Raw genomic sequence first — 23644 nt, 5'->3', positions numbered from 1 at the left:
TGTGAATTGCACTAAATGGTGAACTCCTGGGATACACGTTAGCTGCAAATTATTCCCAAACATTTACCTCTAAAACCATGCAGAATCTGTTCCGTAAGATAGTCAAGTCAACATTTCCTATATACAGCCATAGTCATGGTTTCAGAAAAGATGTTAGAGATCATACAGGAAATTGAGGCCAGGCATGCTAAATGACTTGTCCAAGGTAACATCACTGATTAATGGCAACATACAACAAGACTCTAGCTCTACTTTTAGCCCAATGCCTTTTTCTTACATACCTATGAAGATATAGAAAGGTAGAACAAAGCACCTATCCATTTAAGAGTTCCCTAAACATCAGATATAACCAAGAGTACATGAGTTCTTTGAATGTCTGGAGATCTGCACCTAGGGGTCACTCCTCATAGGCCCTAAAGTAGCTTTTCATGGAGCTTAAAACACTGCCTAGAATTAAACCTTTAGCTAAGATTGGTTCCCTTGTAAATCTAAAGATGGTTTTGACTCTCTTGTTCCAGGGGGCAGCTGGAGTAGGTTGTTTCTAAGACAGTGGGAACCACAGCTATTGCAGAAAAGAGGCAAATTTTGTCAAATATCTCCTTTGGGTTCCCAGAACAGTTCTACTGTAAAGCTACTTACTGCTTCCCTGTTATCAACCTACTCACTCAGCTCCTATCTCTCTGGATTCTTGCATGCCCAAAGCAGAAATAAGTCCTTCCAATAGGTTTCTCAGAAATGCAAAGGGAGAGCATAAAGAACTTTACTAACTTGTTTTAGCTCATATGCTTCTGATTCTTTTTTTTTTTTTTTGAGATGGAGTCTTGCTCTGTCGCCAGGCTGGAGCGCAGTGGCACGATCTCGGCTCACTGTAACCTCCAACTCCCTAGTTCAAGTGGTTCTCCTGCCTCAGGCTCCCGAGTAGCTGGGGTTACAGGCATGAGCCACCACGCCCAGCTAATTTTTGTATTTTTAGTAGAGACGGGGTTTCACCGTGTTGGCCAGGATGGTCTCGATCTCCCGACCTTGTGATCCACCCACCTCGGCCTCCCAAAGTGCTGGGATTACAGGCGTGAGCCACTGCGCCTGGCCTGCTTCTGATTCTTATCAGGGCAACTATTATGGTCTGAATATAGTCTTTTTTTTTTTTTTTTTTTTGAGATGGAGTGTTGCTCTGTCGCCCAGGCTGGAGTGCAGCGGAGCAATCTCGGCTCACTGCAACCTCCAACTCCCTGGTTCAAGCGGTTCTCCTGCCTCAGGCTCCCGAGTAGCTGGGGTTACAGGCATGAGCCACCATGCCCAGCTAATTTTTGTATTTTTAGTAGAGACAGGGTTTCACCATGTTGATCAGGCTGGTCTCGAACTCCTGACCTCAGGTGATCCACCCGCCTCAGCCTCCCAAAGTGCTGGGATTACAGGCGTTAGCCACCGCACCCAGCCTGAATATAGTCTTATAAAAGTCTAAGCCTTGGGCCGGGTGCGGTGGCTCACGCCTGTAATCCCAGCTCTTTGGGAGGCCGAGGCGGGAGGATCACGAGGTCAGGAGATCGAGACCATCCTGGCTAAAATGGTGAAAACCCGTCTCTACTAAAAATACAAAAAATTAGCCGGGCGCGGTGGCGGGTGCCTGTAGTCCCAGCTACTCGGGAGGCTGAGGCAGGAGAATGGCGTGAACTCGGGAGGTGGAGCTTGCAGTGAGCCAAGACTGCACCACTGCACTCCAGCCTGGGCGACAGAGCAAGACTCCATCTCAAAAAAAAAAAAAAAAAAAAGTCTAAGCCTCTAGAAACCTGGCCCAGCATCTCTGAAAATTAAGAGGCATAAATAGCCCTCAGTAGAGAATAATCACATCTGAGAATAAGAAAGTGGTATGGAATCAAGAACTTTAAAATACTTTTCCTTGGGACATTTCTGCCCATCTTTGTTTCATGGGAACAATGGGCAGATGAAGGTTTAAGATACTTTTCCTAAAAGAACTGTCCAGATAATAACTACCATTTTCAATGAATATGATCCAACAAAGAAACTTGTGACTGCATGGGAATTGCATTAATTGGTAAGCTCCTAGGATGTTACCTGTATGTTAGTTGCAAATTACCCTCAACGCCTGGATTTCCCAAACCCTGACGAACTGAGTACTAATATTAGGAAAAAGCTATAAGGGGCCATTGATTGAAATATCCATCTAAAGGTCAAATTGCAACATGAAAAGGTCCTTGTGAAACCCGTATGTTCTAGTAGAGTTTATAAAACTAAAAATGTTCTTGAGTTCAAATTTCTGAGAAATAGCTACCATCAATGAATATTTGCTCACCCATGATTAGATGTTATAGCTTTGGTCTCAAGGTGACTTTAATAATTCCAGTCAAAGTGCATCCCCTCAACACTTCACTTTTTTTTCCTAATTTTAAAAATATAAAACACTTCACGAATCTGCATGTCACCCTTGTGCAGGGGCCATGCTAATCTTCTCTGTATTGGTCCAATTTTAGTATATGTACCGCTGAAGTGAGCACCCCCTGAACACTTTATTTTTTTTTAATTAATTTTTTTTTTTTTTTTTTTTGAGACGGAGTCTTGCTCTGTCCCCCAGGCTGGAGTGCAGTGGCGCGATCTCGGCTCACTGCAAGCTCCGCCTCCCGGGTTCACGCCATTCTCCTGCCTCAGCCTCCCGAGTAGCTGGGACTACAAACGCTCGCCACCACGCCTGGCTAATTTTTTTGTATTTTTAGTAGAGATGGGGTTTCACTGTGTTAGCCAGGATGGTCTCGATCTCCTGACCTCATGATCCACCCGCCTTGGCCTCCCAAAGTGCTAGGATTACAGGCGTGAGCCACCGTACCCGGCCCCCCGAACACTTTAATACACAATTCATCTTCTTTTTTTTTTTTTTTTGAGATGGAGTTTCGCTTTTTGTTGCCCAGGCTGGAGTGCAATGGTGTGATCTTGGCTCACCACAACCTCTGCCTCCTGGGTTCAAGCGATTCTCCTGCCTCACCCTCTCGAGCAGCTGGGATTACAGGCATGCACCACCATGCCCGGCTAATTTTTTATTTTTAGTAGAGACGGGGTTTCTCCATGTTGGTCAGGCTAGTCTGGAACTCCTGACCTCAGGTGATCTGCCTGCCTTAGCCTCCCAAAGTGCTGGGATTACAGGCGTGAGCCACCACGCCTAGCCATTCAGTCTTCTTGAATGTCAGATAAATACAGTGCTTTCCCTGGTATCTACACCATCATGTCCTTTAAAAGCTGGATGTACAACTCTAGCAGGATAAAAGTATAAGGGATCACCAATTAGAGTGGTTTAGAATAATATAAACTAAATAGCTGTAAGTGCTTACCTTGGGGGTGCCCAATCATGTCGTGTGCAGTCAAGGAGTGTACCTACATATGTCTTGTTCCTCCACGTTACATTTACCACCAACATCCCTGGAAAATAAGAGCACATAGATATAGACAAGACACACCCCATTTGCCACTGAGAATAGTATTCTTTTGATCAGCACTCTGACTTCTATAAGAGGGTTTAGGAGGTACTCTGGGTACCAATGGGACAAACAGGATTGGGCCAGAATAGTTCCATAGGAATTGCCTACAATACTACTGAGATCCCTTAGGATGGGTAACAGTTGTAAAGACTTCATGGTTTTGTCAAGACACATTTTATTTTTATTTTTGGAGATGGGGTTTTGCTCTGTTGCCCAGGCTGGAGTACAGCCTCAAGCGATCGTCCCACCTCAGTCTCCCAAGTAGCTGGGATCACAAGAGCATGTCACCACACCTGGATAATTAAAAAAAATTTTTTTTGGCCGGGAGTGGTGGCTCACGCCTGTAATCCCAGTACTTTGGGAGGCTAAGGCAGGCAGATTACTTGCAGCCAGGAGCTCAAGATCAGCCTGGCCAACATGGGGAAAACCTGTCTCTACTAAAATTACAAAAATTAGCCGGGCATAGTGGTGCATGCCTGTAATCCCAGCTACTCAGAAGAGTGAGGCAGGAGAATCACTTGAACCCAGGAGGTGGAGTTTGCAGTGAGCCAAGATTGTGCCACTGCACTCCAGCATGGGTGACAGAGTGAGACTCTGTCTCAAAAAAAAAAATAAATAAATAAATAAAGCTTTTGACTAGGTAATGTAGCCTTACTCCAAAATTCAAAAGGTAGTCCCCACGCCCCGACCAAAAAAAATCCCCAACAAACCCTAATATAAAATGAAGTGTCCCTTCCATAACTGTTCTTCAGTCTTCCAGTTCCCCTACTTGGAAACATCCAAAAGTCTTCCACAGATATTTTATATGTATATATGCAAATATGTTCATATATTCTTCCTTAAATGATAGCAATATACACACAATGTTCTGCACACTGCTTTTTTCATATACCCAAATATTTTGGATCATTCCGTATGTGTAGACAGAGAGCTACTTCATTCTTTTCAATGGCAGCATTTGAACGGACATTTAGGTTGTTTCAATCTTCTGCTATTACAAATAAACTGCAATGAATAATCTTGTACAAATGCTTCATTTTACCTACACAAATATGTCTGTAAGATGAATTCCTGTAAGTAAAACTGTTAATCACAGTGCACTTGTATTTGGAGTTCTCACAAATACAGCCAAACCACCTCCAAATTGCCTCAAAGAGGACGTACTCATTCATATACCCATTTATAGTAGCCCATGAATACCTCTTGCCCTTTTCCTTTGGCAACATGATGTTCTCATTTTGTTCTTTGCCAATCTGATAAAAGAAAAATTATGTTTTATATAGGGTTTTTTTTTTGGCATTTTAATTCCTTTTTTTTTTTTGAGACGGAGTTTCGCTCTTGTTGCCCAGGCTGGAGTGCAATGGTGCGATCTCCGCTCACTGCAACCTCCGCCTCCTGGGTTCAAGCAATTCTCCGCCTCAGCCTCCCAAGTAGCTAGGATTATAGGCATGCACCACCACCCCCAGCTAATTTTGTATTTTTAGTAGGGACAGAGTTTCTCCATGTTGGTCAGGCTGGTCTCAATATCCCGACCTCATGTGATCCGCCTGCCTCAACCTCCCAAAGCGCTGGGATTACAGGCATAAGCCACCGCACCTGGCTGGCATTTTAATCTTTTAGAGACAATGTCTTGTTATGTTGCCCAGATTGGGCTCAAACTCGGGCTCATGCTATCCTCTTGTCAAGACCATTTTGCCCAGGCTGGTCTTGAACTCCTGAGCTCAAGCAATCCACCTGCCTTGGCTTTCCAAAGTGCTGGGATTATAGGTGTGAGCCACCACACTTGGCTCCATTCAGTCTTTTACCATTAAATATAATATTCAGTTTTAGCGCCATGTCTGGGATATTAGAGACAAAAAGAAAACCCAGGGAACTCATCACCATGTTGTTTCTAAGGTCTTGTGACCCATGGCTGGTCTGCCTTCTTTCTTCCACGTTTCACAGTCTTGTATTTGTTTGTAAATAATTTCCAGAGTTTTTAGTTGTATTTAGGGGAGGAATAGGGAAAAATCTGTCTACTCCATCTTCTCTGAAGTGGAAGTCCTGGTTTTTATTGGTTATCTTTCTTAACATTAGATTTCTATTATTAACATTTTGGTTTGCAGCCTCATATTGAGTGGAATGTCTTTGTTATTACTTTTTCCCCTTTCTCTGTCTCATCACTTTGCAATTTCTTTCTTCTGGTGCCCTAGGGACTCAGTACAACAGGTCTTCAAATGGCCTATGCCACAGTGAAATTTAGAATATCACACTTCTATTCTAATAATGAATCAGGAGGCAGCTTGACACAGTCCTTCCCAACTCCTTAAAGCTTCCCTCCTCCACTCAACAATTAACTTATTTTAAGCCTCCTTTCATAAGGCTGGTTGGGGGTTAGCATCTCACTCTCCTGGCCTCACATTCTTAGTGTATGAGCATTTTTAGTATCTATTTACTCCTCTGAAATCACCTCTCATGACTACTCTTTGTTCCCAGATCTGGAGGTCAGCCAGTCCACAGATTCAGCCCCACTTAGTGACTTGCATCTCTGTTTCTTTTTTTTTTTTTTTTTTTTGAGACAGAGTTTCACTCTTGTTGCCCAGGCTGAAGTGCAATGGCCTGATCTCAGCTCACTGCAACCTCCACCTCCCGGGTTCAAGTGTTTCTCCTGCCTCAGCCTCCTGAGTAGCTGGGATTATGGCAGGTGCCACCATGCCTGGGCTAATTTTGTATTTTTTTTAAGTAGAGACAGGGTTTCACCATGTTGGTCAGGCCGGTCTCGAACTCCCGACCTCAGGTGATCTGCCCACCTCAGACTCCCAAAGTGTTGGGATTACAGGTGTTAGCCACCACACCCAGCTCCAAGGCACATTTTCTATGGAATATATCAAGACAATAAATCCGGGGGATCTGGAATTAGCTTTTGTTTGTCTACGGCCACCCACTAATAAAATACTTTTTGATTTGGCACTTCTAGGACCTATCTCTAGTAACTCACTTATATTCATTTATTCTTTGACATACAATGGTGTCTAAAAATCACTGGACATGAAGTTAGAAAACCTCAGTGCAAATCCTGGCTTTGTTATAGTGTAACCTTGAACAAGTCACTTGGCTTCTACAAATCTCAGGGTTTTTTTGTTTGTTTTGTTTTTTTGAGACACAGTCTCGCTCTTGTCACCCAGGCTGAAGTGCAGTGGCACGAATCTCGGCTCACTACAAGCTCCGTCTCCCAGGTTCACGCCATTCTCCTGCCTCAGCCCCCCGAGTAGCTGGGACTAGAGGCGCACATCACCATACCCGGCTAATTTTTGTTGTATTTTTTAGTAGAGACGGGGTTTACCATGTTAGCCAGGATGGTCTCGATCTCCTGATCTCATGATCCGCCCGCCTCGGCCTCCCCAAAGTGCTGGGATTACAGGCATGAGCCACCGCGCCTGGCCCAAATCTTAGATTTTTTAAAATATAGGATTAAGCCGGGTGCGGTGGCTCATGCCTGTAATCCCAGCACTTTGGGATGCCAAGGCGAGTGATCACTTGAGGTCAGGGGTCCAAGACCAGCCAGCCTGGCCAAGATGGTGAAACCCCATCTCTACTAAAAATACAAAAATTAGCTGGGCGTGGTGGCGGGCGCCTGTAGTCCCAGCTACTCAGGAGGCTGTGGCAAGAGAACTGCTTGAACCCAGGAGGTGTTCAAGGAGGTGTTGCAGTGAGCTGAGATTGTGCTACTGCACTCCAGCCTCGGCGACAGAGCGAGGCTTCATCTCAAAAAATAAATAAATACAATAAAGTAAAAAAGAAAAATAAAACTATTATGTGCTAGATGTTTTCATATTATCTTATTGAATATTTACAGCCTTAAATCACTTTTATTTTTATTTAATTATTTTTATTTTAGACAGAGTCTCACTCTGTTGTCCAAGCTAGAGTGCAGTGGTGCAATCTTGGCTCACTGCAACCTCCGTCTCCCAGGTTCAAGCAATTCTTGTGCCTCAGCCTCCCAAGTAGCTGGGATTACAGGCGTGTGCCACCATGCATGGCTGATTTTTGTGTTTTTAGTAAAGACAGGGTTATACCATGTTGGCCAGGCTGGTTTTGAACTCCTGGCCTCAAGCGATCCACCCAACTTGGCCTCCCAAAGTGCTGAGATTACAGTAGTCACTAGGCCAATCACTTTTATTTTTATTTGTGTGTGTGTGTGTTTTTTTTTTTTTTGAGACGAAGTCTTGCTCTGTTGCCCAGGGTGGAGTGCAGTGGCGCGATCTCTACTCACTGCAACCTCCGCCTCCTGGGTTCAAGCGATTCTCCTGCCTCAGCCTCCTGAGTAGCTGGCATTTATTTATTTTTTAATTTAATTTTTAATTTTAATTTTTATTTTTGAGACGGAGTTTTGCTCTTGTTGCCTAGACTGGAGTGCAATGGCGTGATCTTGGGTCATCGCAACCTCCGCCTCCCAGGTTCAAGCAATTCTCCTGCCTCAGCCTCCCGAGTAGCTGGGATTACAGGCATGTACCACCACGCCCAGCTAATTTTATATTTTTAGTAGATACGGGGTTTCTCCATGTTGAGGCTGGTCTCAAACTCCTGACCTCAGGTGATCTGCCTGCCTTGGCCTTCCAAAGTGCTGGGATTACAGGCATGTGCCACCGGGCCCGGCCCATTTGTTTACTTTTTATAATTTTTTTTGTTTGTTTAAAAATAGAGACAGAGTCTCACTATGTTGCCCAGGCTGGTTTCAAACTCCTGGTCTCAAGTGATCCTCCTGCCTTGGTTTCCTAAAGAGCTGGGATTACAGGCATGAGCCACGGCACCTGGTCTTAAATCACTTTTTGAGGAAGGCAGGCCATAAGTGGGTGCCAAAAATCCTGTCATATAAGGATTGTTAAGGCTACTTTGCAAAGGAGGAAATGACACACCAGAAAGGATAAATCATTTACTCAAGGGTTCACTATTAGTGGTCAGATCTTTCAGACTCTAAGGCCTGACACAGCTATCTCTAATGGATTCTGATTGTTTTCACACAATTTTCTTAGAATATCCTGTTACCTTCACCTTAGATAAAAGACACATACACATACAGGATTGCAGGGGGTCATCCAGAGGGGAAAAGGATAGGAATCCTATCCCTTTGCAGTGCCCTGGCATCTTAAGGGAAATGGCATATCTCCTAAAGAAGTAATTAGGCTAAATTCTCTCTAGCTATTAGCAAAGTGATTTCAAGTGGATGTCTCCCCCAAAAGATGGACTGCTCTGATTACTGCATAATCAATTTAATAGGAACAGAGTCCATTTATAGAGAAGGTAAGACTTAGAGATAGGCATTTCATTTATAAGGGCAGATGAGCACAGCTGTACACAGAGAGCAGGCACACAACTAGAAGATGAATGTCATTACTATTCTTGAAACAGCTGGGTGGGAACACATGTTTATAAATCTGGCTTCTTCCTTTGGTATAATCTGCAAACTTTAGCAATAATGAATGAGCTGAAGAGAAGACAGGTCAAACAAGGTGCTGGAAATGGGAGAAGGGAAGAGAAAAAATTATGATATGGAAAGACAAAATGGAGGCTTGTTTAAATGTCAAAGGAAACACACATTGATGAGGTTTAATAGTCTTCCTGCAAGGTTCCGAGTTGAGACAGCTGGAGAACAGGACGACAGGAAAGAAAAGCAGCAAATAACACTTAACAGACCAAGTTTCTCTATTAGGGGCTAGCTTTAGGGAAGCAAGTAGGCTGAAGAGAAAGAAAAACTGGTCTTCATCTTGGAAAACTTACTATTTTTCATAAGTGTTCACAAAATAAGGAAAGGCTCAGCATGTCTGAGGATAATACTGCTAAAAAACAGCAGTAATAAATAGTGCTCCGTGTTTCTCTAGAATCTTACTTTCAGATTTACCAAGTCTTATGGACATAATCTAATTACCCATTATTAAGTTTTAGAGTACTCACTATTCTCCCTTCTTCAAGGCGATAAATATTGGAGCAGAGTAAAGGGAAAATGATGACATGTATGAGGCACTAGTCAGGTTCCCCTAGTTATTATTATTATGATTTTTGAGATGGAGACTCACTGTGTCACCCAGGCTGGAGTGCAGTGGTGCAATTTCGGCTCACTCCAGCCTCTGCCTCCCAGGCTCAAGCAATACTCCTGCCTCAGCCTCCCAAGCAGCTGGGATTACAGGTGTGCACCACCACACCTCGTTAATTTTTGTATTATTAGTAGAGATACTGTTTCACCATGTTGGTCAGGCTGGTCTCGAAGTCCTGCCTCAGGTGATCCACCTGCCTCGGGCTCCCAAAGTGCTGGGATTACAGGCGTGAGCCACCACGACTGGCCAGGTTCCCACAGTTCTTAGGAGTGAAATGCTGAGACAAACTCAATCCCAAAGCAGCACTGCTTTGTTTCAGATAATAATTCAAAACCTCAAAACATTTGTGTAGTCAAGGCTGATCCAAGTATAATAGTGGAAAGAGAGAGAGAGATTTTTTCTAGGCCCCTCGTTTTTACTATTTCCGTTAGTACATACTTTCTCTCAGGGATCTGGTACCTTCATGCTCAGCTCCTTCATGCTCAGACCAATTCCCTTCTTGAAACACTTCCTTCACTTGGCTTCCAGAACACCATACTCTCCTGGTTTTCCTCCTATCTCTCTGGTCATTCCTCAGCATCTTTTGCTGGTACTTCATGTGTAACTTATGACTCAAACTTCTATCCCTAGCCCCAACCTCTCCCCTAAACTCCAGATTCATGTATCTAATCACAAACTTGACATTTCCATTGGACGTCTAAATGGAGATCTCAAACTTAACATGTTCGAAACTGAGCTCCTGATACCCATCCTCTCCTTAACAACCCTCTCCTCCAAGAACAAAAACAACTTGCTCTGAATTGTCCCTATCTGAGGTAATGGCATGTGTACATCCTTCTAGGTGTTCAGGTCAAAACCCTTAGAGTTTTACTTGATTCCTCTCCTACTATCCATGTCCCCACACCTGACCTTCAGCAAATCTTTTTGGCTCAACCTTCAAAATATATCCAGATTTTGATCATTTCTCATTACCTCCACTTCTACTGCTCCAAGCACTCCTTAAATTATTGCAATAGCTTCCTAACTTGCTTCCATCTTTATCACTTTCTGACCTGTTCTCAACACAGAGACCAGAGAGATCCTGTTAAATAAAACCTCTCATATCCCATCATTTCTCTGTATAAAACCTTTTAGCTTTTGAACTCGTACATACAGGTATAGGTAATACATACATCTGTATGTATCACCTATTCCCAAAAAAACACATAAAAATAGTTATTAGTTAGCCAGGCACGGTGGCTCATGCCTGTAATCTTAGCAATTTGGGAGGCCGAGGCAGGTGGATCATCTTAGGTCCGGAGTTCAAGACCAGCCTGGTCAACATGGTGAAACCCCATCTTTACTAAAAATACAAAAATTAGCCGGGCAGTAGTGGCGCGTGCCTGTAATCCCAGCTCCTGAGGAGGCTGAGGCAAGAGAATCGCTTGAGCCTGGGAGGCAGAGGTTGTGGTGAGCCGAGATCGCACCACTGCACTCCCGTCTGGGCAACAGAAAGAGACCCTGTCTCAAGAAAAAAAAAAATTATTAGTTTTAGTAGAAATATCTCAATGTTTTAAAAATGCTTCATGGTGGCTCATGCCTGTAAGCATGGTGGCTCATGCCTGTAATCTCAGCATTTTGGGAGGCCAAGGTGGGAGGATTGCTTGAGCACAGGAATTCGAAACTAGCCTGGGCAATGTAGTGAGACCCTGTCTCTAAAAAATTCTTTAAATTATCTGGGCTTGTTGGCATGTGCCTGTAGTGCCAACTACTATGGAGGCTGACGTGGGGGGATCAGGTGGAGATCTAGGCTGTAATGAGTTGAGATGTTGCCCCTGCACTCCAGCCTAATTCACAGAGGAAAAAAAAAAGATGGGGCCTAATTCTCATCCCCTGGAGTGTGAGCTGCCTTTAGCAACTTGCAGAAGTGATGGTGCATGACTTTTTTTTTTTTTTTTGAGACGGAGTCTCGCTCTGTCGCCCAGGCTGGAGTGCAGTGGTGCAATCTCGGCTCACTGCAAGCTCCGCCTCCCGGGTTCACGCCATTCTCCTGCCTCAGCCTCCCGAGTAGCTGGGACTACAGGCGCCCGCCACTGCGCCCGGCTAATTTTTTGTATTTTTAGTAGAGATGGGGTTTCACCGTGGTCTCGATCTCCTGACCTCGTGATCCGCCCACCTCGGCCTCCCAAAGTGCTGGGATTACAGGCGTGAGCCACCGCGCCCGGCCGGTGCATGACTTTTGAGACAAGGTGATAAAAGGTATTATTGGGGGTTCCTCCTTGCTTTCTCTCTGGGATTTCTTCCCTTAGGGATGACAGCAGCCATTTTGTGAGAACACTTAAGCAGCCCTATGGAGAAGTCCACGAGGCCAGCAACTGAGGCCCTCTGCCAATAGTCATGTAGTGAAGCAGCTTGGAAGAGGATCCTCCAGCCCCAGATATGCTTTCAGATGATGGCAGCCCCAGTCAACAACTGACTACAACCTCATGAGAGACCCTGAGTCAGACCACCCAGTTAAGCTACTCCTGAATTCCCGAGCCACAGAAACTCTGTGAGATAATATTTATTGTTTTAGACAACTATGTTTTAGGTTAATTTGTTACATAACAGATAACCTGGAATAATGTCTATCCTATGTAGACAAATAATTCATTTCTACCTTGAATGAATATTTATCGAGCATCTATTATTTGCCAAGCATTCTGTGAAGTACTGAAGTTACAAAAACAGTGAAGAAATGCTGAGGTCCACTCCTGGGTTGGGAGCAAATGTTTATTAAGAGCCAACTTTATGGAATGTGCTGGACTAAGTACTAGAGAATAAGGATAAATAAAGCCAGATGCTTGCCCTCAGCATAAGAGACAACAAAAGAGAAAGGGGAAGAGATGAAGTGTACCTGAATATTCCAGTAGCATTGAGTTTCCAAATGGAAACATCAGCATTTGCCTATATGCTGCTTTTAAATCTTATTTTAATCCCAATTTTCAATCCTGATTGATGTTGACAACTATACCCTAACTGGATACAAATACACCCTAACTAACCAGGGTGAAGTACAGATTAGCACACATACATGCTTTCATTCATTCTATTATTCCACAAATGAGCACCTACTCTGGGCCAGACACTGTTCTAAAGTACTGGGACATGGCAACACACAAAACTGACCAAGTCTCTGCTCTCACATTCAGATAAGAGGAGAAAGACAATAAATAAGGGAACATGTAAGCATATGTCAGATAGTGATACGCGGCCAGTCGCGGTGGCTCACACCTGTAATCCCAGCACTTTGGGAGGCCAAGGCGGGAGGACTGCTTGAGCCCAGGAGTTCGAGACCAGCCTGGCCAACATGGTGAAACCCTGTCTCTACAAAAAATACCAAAATTAGCCAGACATGGTGGCACACGCCTGTAGTCCCAGCTACTTGGGAGACTGAGGCAGGAGAATCACTTGAGCCCAGGAGGTGGATGTTGCAGTGAGTCCACATCACGCCACTGCACTCCAGCCTGGGTGACGGGAGTGAAACCCGGTCTCAACAAACAAACAAAAAACAAACAAACAAACAACAAAAACCCAGAGAGTGATAAGCTATGGAGAAAAACAAAGCAGAAGACGATGTGAGGGATGGTGATGCTGCTATTTTATAAAGGGCAATTTTAAAAAGCCTTCTCAAGAAGATGACATTCAAGCAGAGAAATCTGTAAGAGGTGACACAGCAAGCCCTGTGGAAATTAGAAGACATTTTAGGCAGCGGAAAAAGCGAGTACAAAGGCCCTGTGGTGGGAATGCACATGGCACGTTCGGAAGAGCAAAGAGGATAGTGTGGCTGTAGTGGAATAAATGAGGGGAAGAGTGAGAACACATGAGGTCAGAGAGACAGCATATTAGTGACAACGGTGGACCAGATCACACAGACTGGGGATTGGCAGGCTTTTAAAGTAAGGGACAGATAGTAAATATTTAAAGCTTTGCAGGCCACACAGTCTCCGTCATAACTTCTCAACTCTTATAGTAGAAAAAGAGCCCCAGACAATATGTAAACAAATAGGCATAGTTGTGTTTCAATAAAACTGTATTATAAAAACCAGAAGTGGGACTGGATTTGGTAACTGAACCCTAACTTGCTAATCCCTGACATAGACCGTCTGCACCTTGAGGAACAGATTATGAGGCCAGAGGGGAACTGTATTTATGTTCAGGCTCTGGCCTCAGAATGAACTCTCACTGAAACAAAGATATAAATGAGAGCCAGATAAAAAAGAAATACTTTTATTAATATTAGGCATGCAAAGGTTGTTTATTGGACTGACAAAATGAAAAAAGCAGCTTGTCTAAGGCCCAAAATAATTATTTCATTATTTCTATAGAAAATGTTTTGAGGCCAGGTGCGGCAGCTCATGCCAGTAATCCCAGCATTTTGGGAGGCTGAGGTGGGCAGATCACCTGAGGTCAGGAGTTCAAGACCAGCCTGGCCAACATGGCGAAACCCCGTCTCTACTAAAAATACAAAAATTAGCCGGGCATGGTGGCGTGCACCTGTAATCCCAGCTACTTGGGAGGCTGAGGCAGGAGAATCGCTTGAGCCCAGGAGGCAGAGGTTGCAGTGAGCCGAGATCATGCCACTGCACTCCAGCCTGGGCAACAAAGCAAGACTCAGTCTCAAAAAAAAAAAAAAAAAAGAAAGAAAGAAAAATGTTTTGCGTTCCAAAAAAATGTTTTGAAAATTAACTTTGGACCACAAACCATTCATAAGTTGGGGACTTCCCATATACAGAGAGTATTTTAAAATTTTCTTGATGACTCAGGGACATTATTCTAGATACAATTATTCTGTGGTGTGGTAAAGAGATGTCCCTTTAAAGGTTCCTGAGATATTAGGGGTTAATGGCCCTCTTTAATTGAGACCAAACTACTCTGCTGAGTTTCTGTGTTTTGCTTCTCGGTCTCCTCTTTGGCTCGTCATTAATATGTCTGCCTTCTGCAGTAGTCTTTCCCTTATCACCAACCTCTCTATTACATCCAACTTCCTTCTTCCAATCTACTTTAGGCTAGGAAATCAGGGAGTAAATACTAACGTAGCTCTATCATCCACTAATTACATGATTCTCTTAAGGGTCTGTTATTTGGAACTCAAAGTCCATGGGGAAAAATTCTATAGCTACTAACCAAAGGAATCAGTCTGAGAAACTATTTTTGGTAACTCCCTAAGACCATAGTTTGCCAGCGAGTTTTGAATGCAGTGTGTGAGTGTGTGTGGTAAATGTCCAATAAAAAACTTTAAAAAAACTAAAAACGCGTTTTATACCTCTTTTGAACATGTTATTTCTAACAACAATGGGTAATGAGGATCTCAGTTCAGGTGCCAAGAATTCCCAGAAATGGCTACAAATGAAACATAGATCTTTAAGGCTCTCCTAGAGAGAGAAATGAAAAAGCACAACTTTGGGAGGCTGAGGTGAGCAGATCACTTGAGGCCAGTTGGACACTAGCCTGGCCAACATGGTGAAACCCCGTCTCTACTAAAAATATGAAAAGTTATTTTCCATTAAAAATACTATTTATATTACCATGTAACAGGTTCATTATTATGAATAATACACACTTTGAGTTTCTAAATTTTAATTCCTAAATGGTAGATATCAATAGATATAATCTATAAAAACAAAAGTTCTTTGAGGTCCTCAATGCCTTTTTTTTTTTGAGACAGGATCTTTGTCATCCAGGCTGGAGTGTAGTGGTATGATTACGGCTCACTGAAGCCTCAACCTCCAAAGCTCAAGTGATCCTCCACTCTCAGTTTTCTAAGTAGCTAGGACCACAGGTGTGCACCACCACACCCAACATATACGCTATTGTCAGATTAATCTACCTCAACATATATTATACATAATATGTATATTATATATAATGTGTGTGTGTGTGTGTGTGTGTGTGTGTGTATATATCTTCCAAAGTGCTGGGATTATAAGTGTGAGCCATGGTATGTGGCCCTTCAATAATTTTTAAGTTAGGCTGGACGCGGTGGCTCACACCTGTAATCCCAGCACTTTGGGAGGCTGAGGAGGGTGGATCACCTGAGATCAGGAGTTCGAGACCAATCTGATCAACATGGGGAAACCCCATATCTATTAAAAATACAAAATTAGCTGGGCGTGGTGGTGCATGCCTGTAATCCCAGCTACTCGGGAGGCTGAGACAGGAGAATTGCTTGAACCTGGGAGGCGGAGGTTGCGATGACCCAAGATCACGCCATTGCACTCCAGTCTAGGCAACAAGAGCAAAACTCCGTCTCAAAAAAAAATAATAATAATTTTTAAGGTAAATGAAAAGGGGTCCTGAGACCAAAAAGTATAAGAACTGCTACACATAAGGCATAAAAGCCAAGCATTGTTTTCCTTCTGCCTCTTTATAGAGAAGTTAACTAAGCTGCTGCTATCTTCATGCTGGGAGACAGAAAGCTGGGGATCAGCCAGTTCTACCAGTGCAGTCAGTTTTGCCTTTCAGGGATTTGCTTGCCCAGTTGGAATTCTTGAAAGTTGTGAGAATTCTGGATCCTGAGGAGAGGCAACTGATGCTCTGTAAAGGAAGCAGGAAACTTTGGGCATAGCCAGGAGGGATCAAGGGCTAAAAAAAAAAAGAAGTAAATAGAGTTGACTTTCTGGCATTTGGACAAGAGTCAGCCACCATGACCTGCCCATTCTGCCTTTGAAATCTCTGAATAATGTCTTCCTCTCCACATCCCCACAACCACTAGAGTCTAAGTCCTCATTAACTTACCTGTAGACTATCCCAATAGTCTTTGAATTGTGCTCCCTAACTCCACCCTTTATCTCTGTCAATCCAGGCGGTAAACTATTGTCAGATTAATCTACCTCAAACGCTGCTGTTTTTTTTTGAGACGGAGTCTCCCTCTGTCGCCAGGCTGGGGTGCAGTAGCGCGATCTCAGCTCACTGCAACCTCCGCCTATGGGGTTCAAGTGATTCTCCTGCCTCAGCGTCCCGAGTAGCTGGGACTACATGCACGCACCACCATGCCCAGCTAATTTTTGTATTTTCAGTAGAGACGGGGTTTCACCATGTTGGCCAGGATGGTCTCAATCTCTTGACCTCATGATCCATCTGCCCTGGCCTCCCAAAGTGCTGGGATTACAGGTGTGAGCCACCATGCACGGCCTCAAACACTGCTTTTATGCAACTAGTCAGCAAATACATAATACCTATTATTTTTTATAATGGTTTTTTTTTTTTTTTTTTTGAGATGCAGTCTTGCTCTGTCACTCAGGCTGCAGTGCAGTGGTGCGATCTTGGCTCACTGCAACCCTCCACCTCCTGGGTTCAAGTGATTCTCCTGGCTCAGCCTCCCAAGTAGCTGGGACTACAGGCACGCATCACCACGCCTGGCTAATTTTTTGTATTTTTAGTAGAGACGGGTTTCGCCATGTTGGCCAGGCTGGTCTTGAGCTCCTGGCCTTAAGTGATCTTTCTGCCTCAGCCTCCCAAAGTGCTGGGATTACAGGCATGAGCCACTGTGCCTGGCCCATACTACTTACCATACTCCGTCATTATGCCAAGTGCTACTGAAGATTCAAAACAGAATAGAGATATGGTTACTGAATGGAAAGTTGTGTTCTAATCTTGGAGGTGGGGGGCAGGGTGGTGTCGGAGAATGGATATATTCAAAACCATTAGTTGGGATGCTGGATCTAAAGAAAGAGGAAGGGAGGAAGGGAGAGAGGGGAGGGGAGGAGAAAGAGGGAGGGAGGGAGGAGGGACGGAGGAAAAAAGAAAAGAGGAAGGAAGGGAGGAAGGGAGGAAGAAAAGAAGGAAGGAGAAAGAAAGAAAAAAGGAGAAAACCCATTAGTTAAAAACCCAAAACCATATGCTGCACTACAAACTGTGGTAAAGCCATGGACTGTTAGGTCAGAGAAAGAATAGGGAGAATTTTATAATCCTAAATGGATTTGGGATAAGCATGACACACATGAAGAGTGAGACCAAACCACAAGTGAAGAACTGAGGCATGTGTCAGAGAGTAGGAAGGAGATATGGAAAAAGCTGATCTAATACTTGATGCTAAATAAATATTTGTTAATTGTTACTGATTGGTGGGCTAATATATTAAAATAAGTTATAGAAAATAAGATAGCTAGGCATGGTGGCTCACGCCTATAATCCCGCACTTTGGAAGGCTGAGGCAGGCTGATCACTTGAGGTCAGGAGTTCGAGACCAGCCTGGGCAACATGGTAAAACCCCATATCTACTAAAAATACAAAAATTGGCTGGGCGTGATGGTGGGTGCTTGTAATCCCAGCTACTTGGGAGACTGAGGCAAGAGAATTGCCTGAACACGGGAGGCGGAGGTTCCAGTGGGCCAAGATCGCGCCATTGCACTCCAGCCTGGGTGACAGAGTGAGACTCAGTCTCAAAAAAGGAAAAAAGAAAATAAGGTAAAAACTTTTGACTGAGTGCTGAGTTGCTTAATTCATCCTTCGCCAAAAGCTGCTACTTATCCATGCTGTTTTCTAAATCTGGTAAAGTTGTTGTTTTCAGCTTCCCCTTGTTAGTTAATTACTTATTCCATTTTACACAATTTCCATGCCCCTGCCCCCTACAGCCATTCTTTATGTTTAATGTACACATTTTTCTTTGTATATGTTCTTTTTATTTACTTTTCTTGAGACAGAGTTTCTCTCGTTGCCCAGGCTGGAGTGCAACGGCGTGATCTCAGCTCACTGCAACTCCCGTCCCCTGGGTTCAAACAATTCTCCTGCCTTAGCCTCCCATGTAGCTGGGATTACAGGCACCTGCCACCATGCCCAGCTAATTTTTTTTGTATTTTTAGTAGAGATGAGGTTTCACCATGTTGGCCAGGCTGGTCTCCAACTCCTGACCTTAGGTGATCCACCCGCCTTGGCCTCCCAAAGTGCTGGGATTACAGGCATGAGCCACCACGCCCAGCCTGTATATGTTCTTATAAATGTATATTATATATATTATTGTTTTGTTTTCATATATTTTATTTTGCTTATTTAGTATTATGTTATAGATATCATTCTGATTTTTTGGGGGGGGATGGAGTTTTGCTCTTGTTGTCCTGGCTGGAGTGCAATGGCACGATCTTGGCTCACCACAACCTCTGCCTCCCAGGTTCAAGCGATTCTCCTGCCTCCCGAGTAGCTGGGATTACAGGCATGTGCCACCATGCCGGCTAATTTTGTATTTTTAGCAGACACGGGGTTTCTCCATGCTGGTCAGGCTGGTCTCGAACTCCCGACCTCAGTGATCCAACAGGCGTGAGCCACCATGCCTGGACTATTCTGTTTTTTTTCCCCTCAACTTGGTGCTATAATTTTTTTTTTTTCTATTCTGTTTTTTTTCCCCTCAACTTGGTGCTATACTTTTTTTTTTTTTTTTTGAGATGGAGTCTCGTTCTGTCGCCCAGGCTGGACCACAGTGGCACAATCTCGGTTCACTGCAAGCTCTGCCTCCCAGGTTCATGCCATTCTCCTGCCTCAACCTCCCGAGTAGCTGGGATTACAGGCGCCCATCACCACGCTCAGCTAATTGTTTGTATTTTTAGTAGAGACAGGGTTTCACCATGTTAGCCAGGATGGTCTCGATCTCCTGACCTCGTGATCCACCTGCCTCGGCCTCCCAAAGTGCTGGGATTACAGGCGTGAGCCACCGTGCCCGGCCCACTTGGCGCTATGCTTTTAAGAATCTTCCACATTGCTATATTGTATCTAGCCTATAAGGCTGTAATACCTATATCATTTAATAATCAATCTTTAATGACTTCCTATCAGTAGTAAGGGGCTATGGAGATACATATTATAGAAATAGAAGACATGATCTCAATCTGTTCTCACACACTTTACAATCCAGTTGAGATAAACACACCCAGAAATAACATGCTATCAGGCAGTAGATGAGAACAGAGTACTTTGGGAGGAAGAGATGGAAGGATTGCTTGAGGCCAGGAGTTCAAGACCAGCCTGGTCAACATTACAAGACTCCCATCTCTATAAAAAAGAAAAAATATATATAAAATAAATAAATAACAGAGTAAAGTTTGGTTGAATGGCCAAGTGAATGATATCTTACCATATCATGACATGTATAATAAAAAAGGATAGGAAGAATGTGATATCTAGATTTAATTGAACTGATGGCAGGGCATCATGGCTTGTGCCTATAATCCCAGCACTTTGGGAGGCTGAGGCGGGTGAATCACCTGAAGTCAGGAGTTTGAGACTAGCCTGGTCAACATGGAGAAAACCCATCTCCACTAAAAATACAAAAATTAGCCGGGCATGGTGACGCACTGTAATCCCAGCTACTCAGGAGGCTGAAGCAGGAGAATCGCTTGAACCCAGGAGGCAGAGGTTGCAGTGAGCCCAGATCACACCACTGCACTCCAGCCTGGGCGGCAGAGTGAGACTCTGTCTCTAAATAAATAGATAAATAAACTGATATAGTGAACTTGTAAAATACCATTTTAAACCTTTCTAGACTTTCCTCTAGATGGTGCTGGAGTAACCATATTGTCTTTTATAACTCAAATTTCCTTCAACCTTTAAGAGTAAGGGGTAATTTATGATTCCTAGCAAGTTGGTGACTTTGCTACCAATTTTTTATAGCTCTTTGGCTCCCAGTCTAGGAGAGTGTGATATCTTGGACACTACTAAGAAATTAAAATAACAGATAACGCAAACTCTAGTAGTTTCTCAATCTGCAAGGAGCTACTATTCAAAGCTATATTCTACTTGTGTGTTTGTTTAGGGGTTGGGGGAGTGGGGTTGAATAAACATGTCATTGCTTCCAGGAAGTTTATTTTTTATTTATTTATTTTTTTTGGAGACGGAGTCTAGCTCTGTCGTCCAGGGTGGAGTGCAGTGGCACGATCTCAGCTCACTGCAACCTCTGCCTCCCAGGTTCAAGCATTTCTCCTGCCTCAGCCTCCCAAGTAGCTGGGACTACAGGCGCACGCCGCCACACCCAGCTAATTTTTTGTATCTTTTAGTGGAGATGGGGTTTCACCGTGTTGCCCAGGCTGTTCTCAAACTCCTGAACTCAGGCAATCCGCCCACCTCGACCTCCCAAAGTGCTAGGATTACAGGCGTGAGCCACTGCACCTGGTGCTTCCAGGAAGTTTATAATCTAGAACGAGGAGGACAAAACTCTAATGTAAAACAGAAGACATTATCACCAGCAAGGCTTACCTCTAACAATCCAAAAGATCATAAAGATGCATAGGGTAATGAATATCCTAATCTGTCTAAGGAAATAAAGGGTTCTTTAAAGACCAGTAAAAAGTCTCCAGAGATGGTTTTAAAATAAAATTACTGTTGAACATATTTTATAGTAGCTATCTTCAGCTCTGTCATATCAGGCATCTGGAGCCAGATGGAAGCCCTGGTTTCCAAATAGGGCACAGAGCCGGATGCCCTGTCTAGGAAGAGCCACAGTACACATTCTGTACAGACTTGGAGTATCTTTTTATTTATTTATTTTTTAAGGTTAGTTAAGTGAAGCAATGGGATTAGAGATGGAACAAAGAAATCTGTAATTGGTTGTGATCAACTAGTTGTAAACACCATTGCACTCAGACCAGCCCCAGACTTGCAGTATCTTAGGTAATATGGCATGATAGAAAAATCTAAATTGAACTAGGTGCGGTAGCTCACACCTGTAGTCCCAACTACTTAGGGAGGCTGAAGCAGGAGGACTGCTTGAGTCCAGGAGTTGAAGATCAGCCTGGAAAACGCAGTGAGACTCCATCTCTAAAATTTTTAAAAAACAAGCCAAGTGTTGGCCAGGCATAGCGATTCACACCTGCAGTCCCAGCACTTTGAGAGGCCAAGGTGGGAGGATTGTTTGAGTCTAGGAGTTTGAGATCAGCCTAGGTAACATGGCAAAACCCCTGTACCTACAAAAAATATAAAAATTAGTCACGTGTGGTGGTACGTGCCTGTAGTCCCAGCTACTTGGAAGGCTGAGGTGGGGAGAATGGCTGAGCCTGGGAGGTCGAGGCTGCAGTGAGCTGTGATCATACCACTGCACTCCAGCCTGGGTGACAGAGTAAGACCCTGTCTCAAAAAAAAAAAAAAAAAAAAAAAAATTAGCCAGGCATGGTGGTGTGTGCCTGTAGTCCCGGCTAAAAATATATATATATAAAATAAAAATAAGGCTGGGCATGGTGGCTCATGCCTGCAAGCTGAGCACTTTGGGAGGCCGAGGTGGGCAGATCACTTGAGGCCAGGAGTTGGAGACCAGCCTGGCCAACATAGTGAAATCCCATCTCCACCAAAAATACAAAAATTAGTCAGGTGTGTTGGCTCGCCTGTAATCCCAGCTACTCAGGAGGCTGAGGCATGAGAATAGGGAGAGGTTGCAGTGAGCTGCGATCGCGCCACTGCACTCCAGCTTGGGTGACAGAGAGAGACTTAGTCCCTAAGTAAATAAATAAATAAAAGAAAAATGTAAACTGGGCTCTCAGGTTTCATGCCTTAAGTTTTTTTTTTTTTAATTTCTGAACAACAAATTTTAGTACACAGAGTTGGGTGTGGTGGTGACAACACTGGTTAATGAGATAGTGAGAGAGGTAATACAAAACACGTGAATAGAAACAAAACAGCTCTACTTCCTTCCCAAGAGGGGAGCAATCTACGTAAAACTACAGTGTTCAGGTCTGGAGAACACCTGTGAGAAATCTCTAACCAGGCCTGCTCCCTCAGCTGTAGCTGCCAGAGTGGCTTACAAACGTCTAGGTCACCTCATGTCTTTGCTGTGTCAATAATGCTTTCTCTTTGTATAGTCCTCCTGACAGCTCCTGTCACAGTGTTTGCCCTCTGATACCTGTGATGAACTGGCTGGGGAACCCCCACACTGAACAGGAGCTGAGCAATGGCTCACTGCTCCTATCTAATCCCTCATAATAGCAGGCATCTACTGCAGTTACCTGGTTTCCTAGTTTAAAATAATCAAACTGAACAAGAGTTGCTGTGGTCTGCTCAGCTACCTTTTACCTAGAGTCACCTTTTTAGGAAAAGGTGAAAATGAGCTGAGCTCTATAATTTAGCCAAAAGTGATCTCTTTCAGTTCACAATTATATGGCATCTGCTGACTGTATCATTAGTAGGGCTCTTATGCTGTTTTGTGGTATTATTTGCATATATTTATTTGAAGATATTTCGGTTATAAAACTTCCTAAAAATGAGCTCCCAAATACAAAGCAAATATGAAGAAACCACCCCACAAATCTTAGGAAGCAAAGCTGCCTACTTGGGACTACATGACAAAAATGCAATAAGGTATAATTTCTTTTCATTCCAGTCCATTTGAAAGTAAATAGGACCAGGCTTACATAAAGTTAAGATGTTCATGTGTATATATGTATATATATGTTTATAGATAGTTTGAGATGGGTCTGTAAATCAACTTATTCCCTCCTCACAAAGTTGCCTCAAAACTATTACTAAAAAAATCCTTCCTATTTCCATTAGTTTGCTTATAAATCCAGACTTTTTCTAGACTGCCAAATTGGCTCTGCCGGGCCAGTACGAAACAATATTTTTATAATTTTATATTACTTTTAAATAAATGACAAAGGATCCCCCCCCCACCCATCAACACAAATCTTACACACTAAATAAATATTCCATTTCACAATCGCATTAGCTATTCTAGTCTTAGGTGCAGATGTACACTCTGCAAGGTTTTTCTCAAAGTTCTACAGACTCTTTTGAATATTCTGTGCAAATGGATGGTCTGGTCTCTCCCTCTAGCTACCCCCAACTCCCCAGCTTCTTACTTTCAGGAGGTTGAGATGCTAAAGACACAGTTATTGGATCTAAGTAGAGGACCTCTTTCCCTTTAACACATTTCTGATTCACTGGCTGCCCTGCTAAAGTATAGGTACTGTTTTGTGTACAGATTTTCCATACCTTCTTCTAATGTTAATCTAACTTTTATCCTCTCTTAAGCCCCAAGATTTCCACATACAAATTTTATGTTGTCTGTCATGACTGAACTTATTTGATTTAGAAATTAATGATTTAATTTACCTATTTTTTTACACTTTTTTTTTTTTTTTTTTTTTTTGGAGA

General features: G+C 43.4%; 1 protein-coding gene and 1 non-coding gene across 3 annotated transcripts in view; both read right to left on the bottom strand.

The window, feature by feature from the left end:
• The window catches only part of ZNF609 (zinc finger protein 609), a 225462-nt gene that overhangs the window by 12277 nt on the left and 189541 nt on the right, over positions 1–23644 (bottom strand). For both annotated transcript variants that reach the window (XM_031002443.3, XM_031002444.3), the window contains exon 4: positions 3339–3426. In XM_031002443.3, the coding sequence (XP_030858303.2) occupies positions 3339–3426 (88 nt within the window). The remainder of the gene's footprint in view (positions 1–3338; positions 3427–23644) is intronic.
• Positions 2407–2513, bottom strand: LOC115930994 (U6 spliceosomal RNA). The gene has a single exon (XR_004067569.1). It is a non-coding gene; the product is annotated as a U6 spliceosomal RNA (small nuclear RNA).

Source organism: Gorilla gorilla, chromosome 16, assembly GCF_029281585.2.
Source record: "Gorilla gorilla gorilla isolate KB3781 chromosome 16, NHGRI_mGorGor1-v2.1_pri, whole genome shotgun sequence".
Lineage (NCBI taxonomy): Eukaryota > Metazoa > Chordata > Mammalia > Primates > Hominidae > Gorilla > Gorilla gorilla.
The sequence above is the reverse complement of the archived record's forward strand: the minus strand, read 5'-3'. Positions and strand labels throughout refer to the sequence as shown.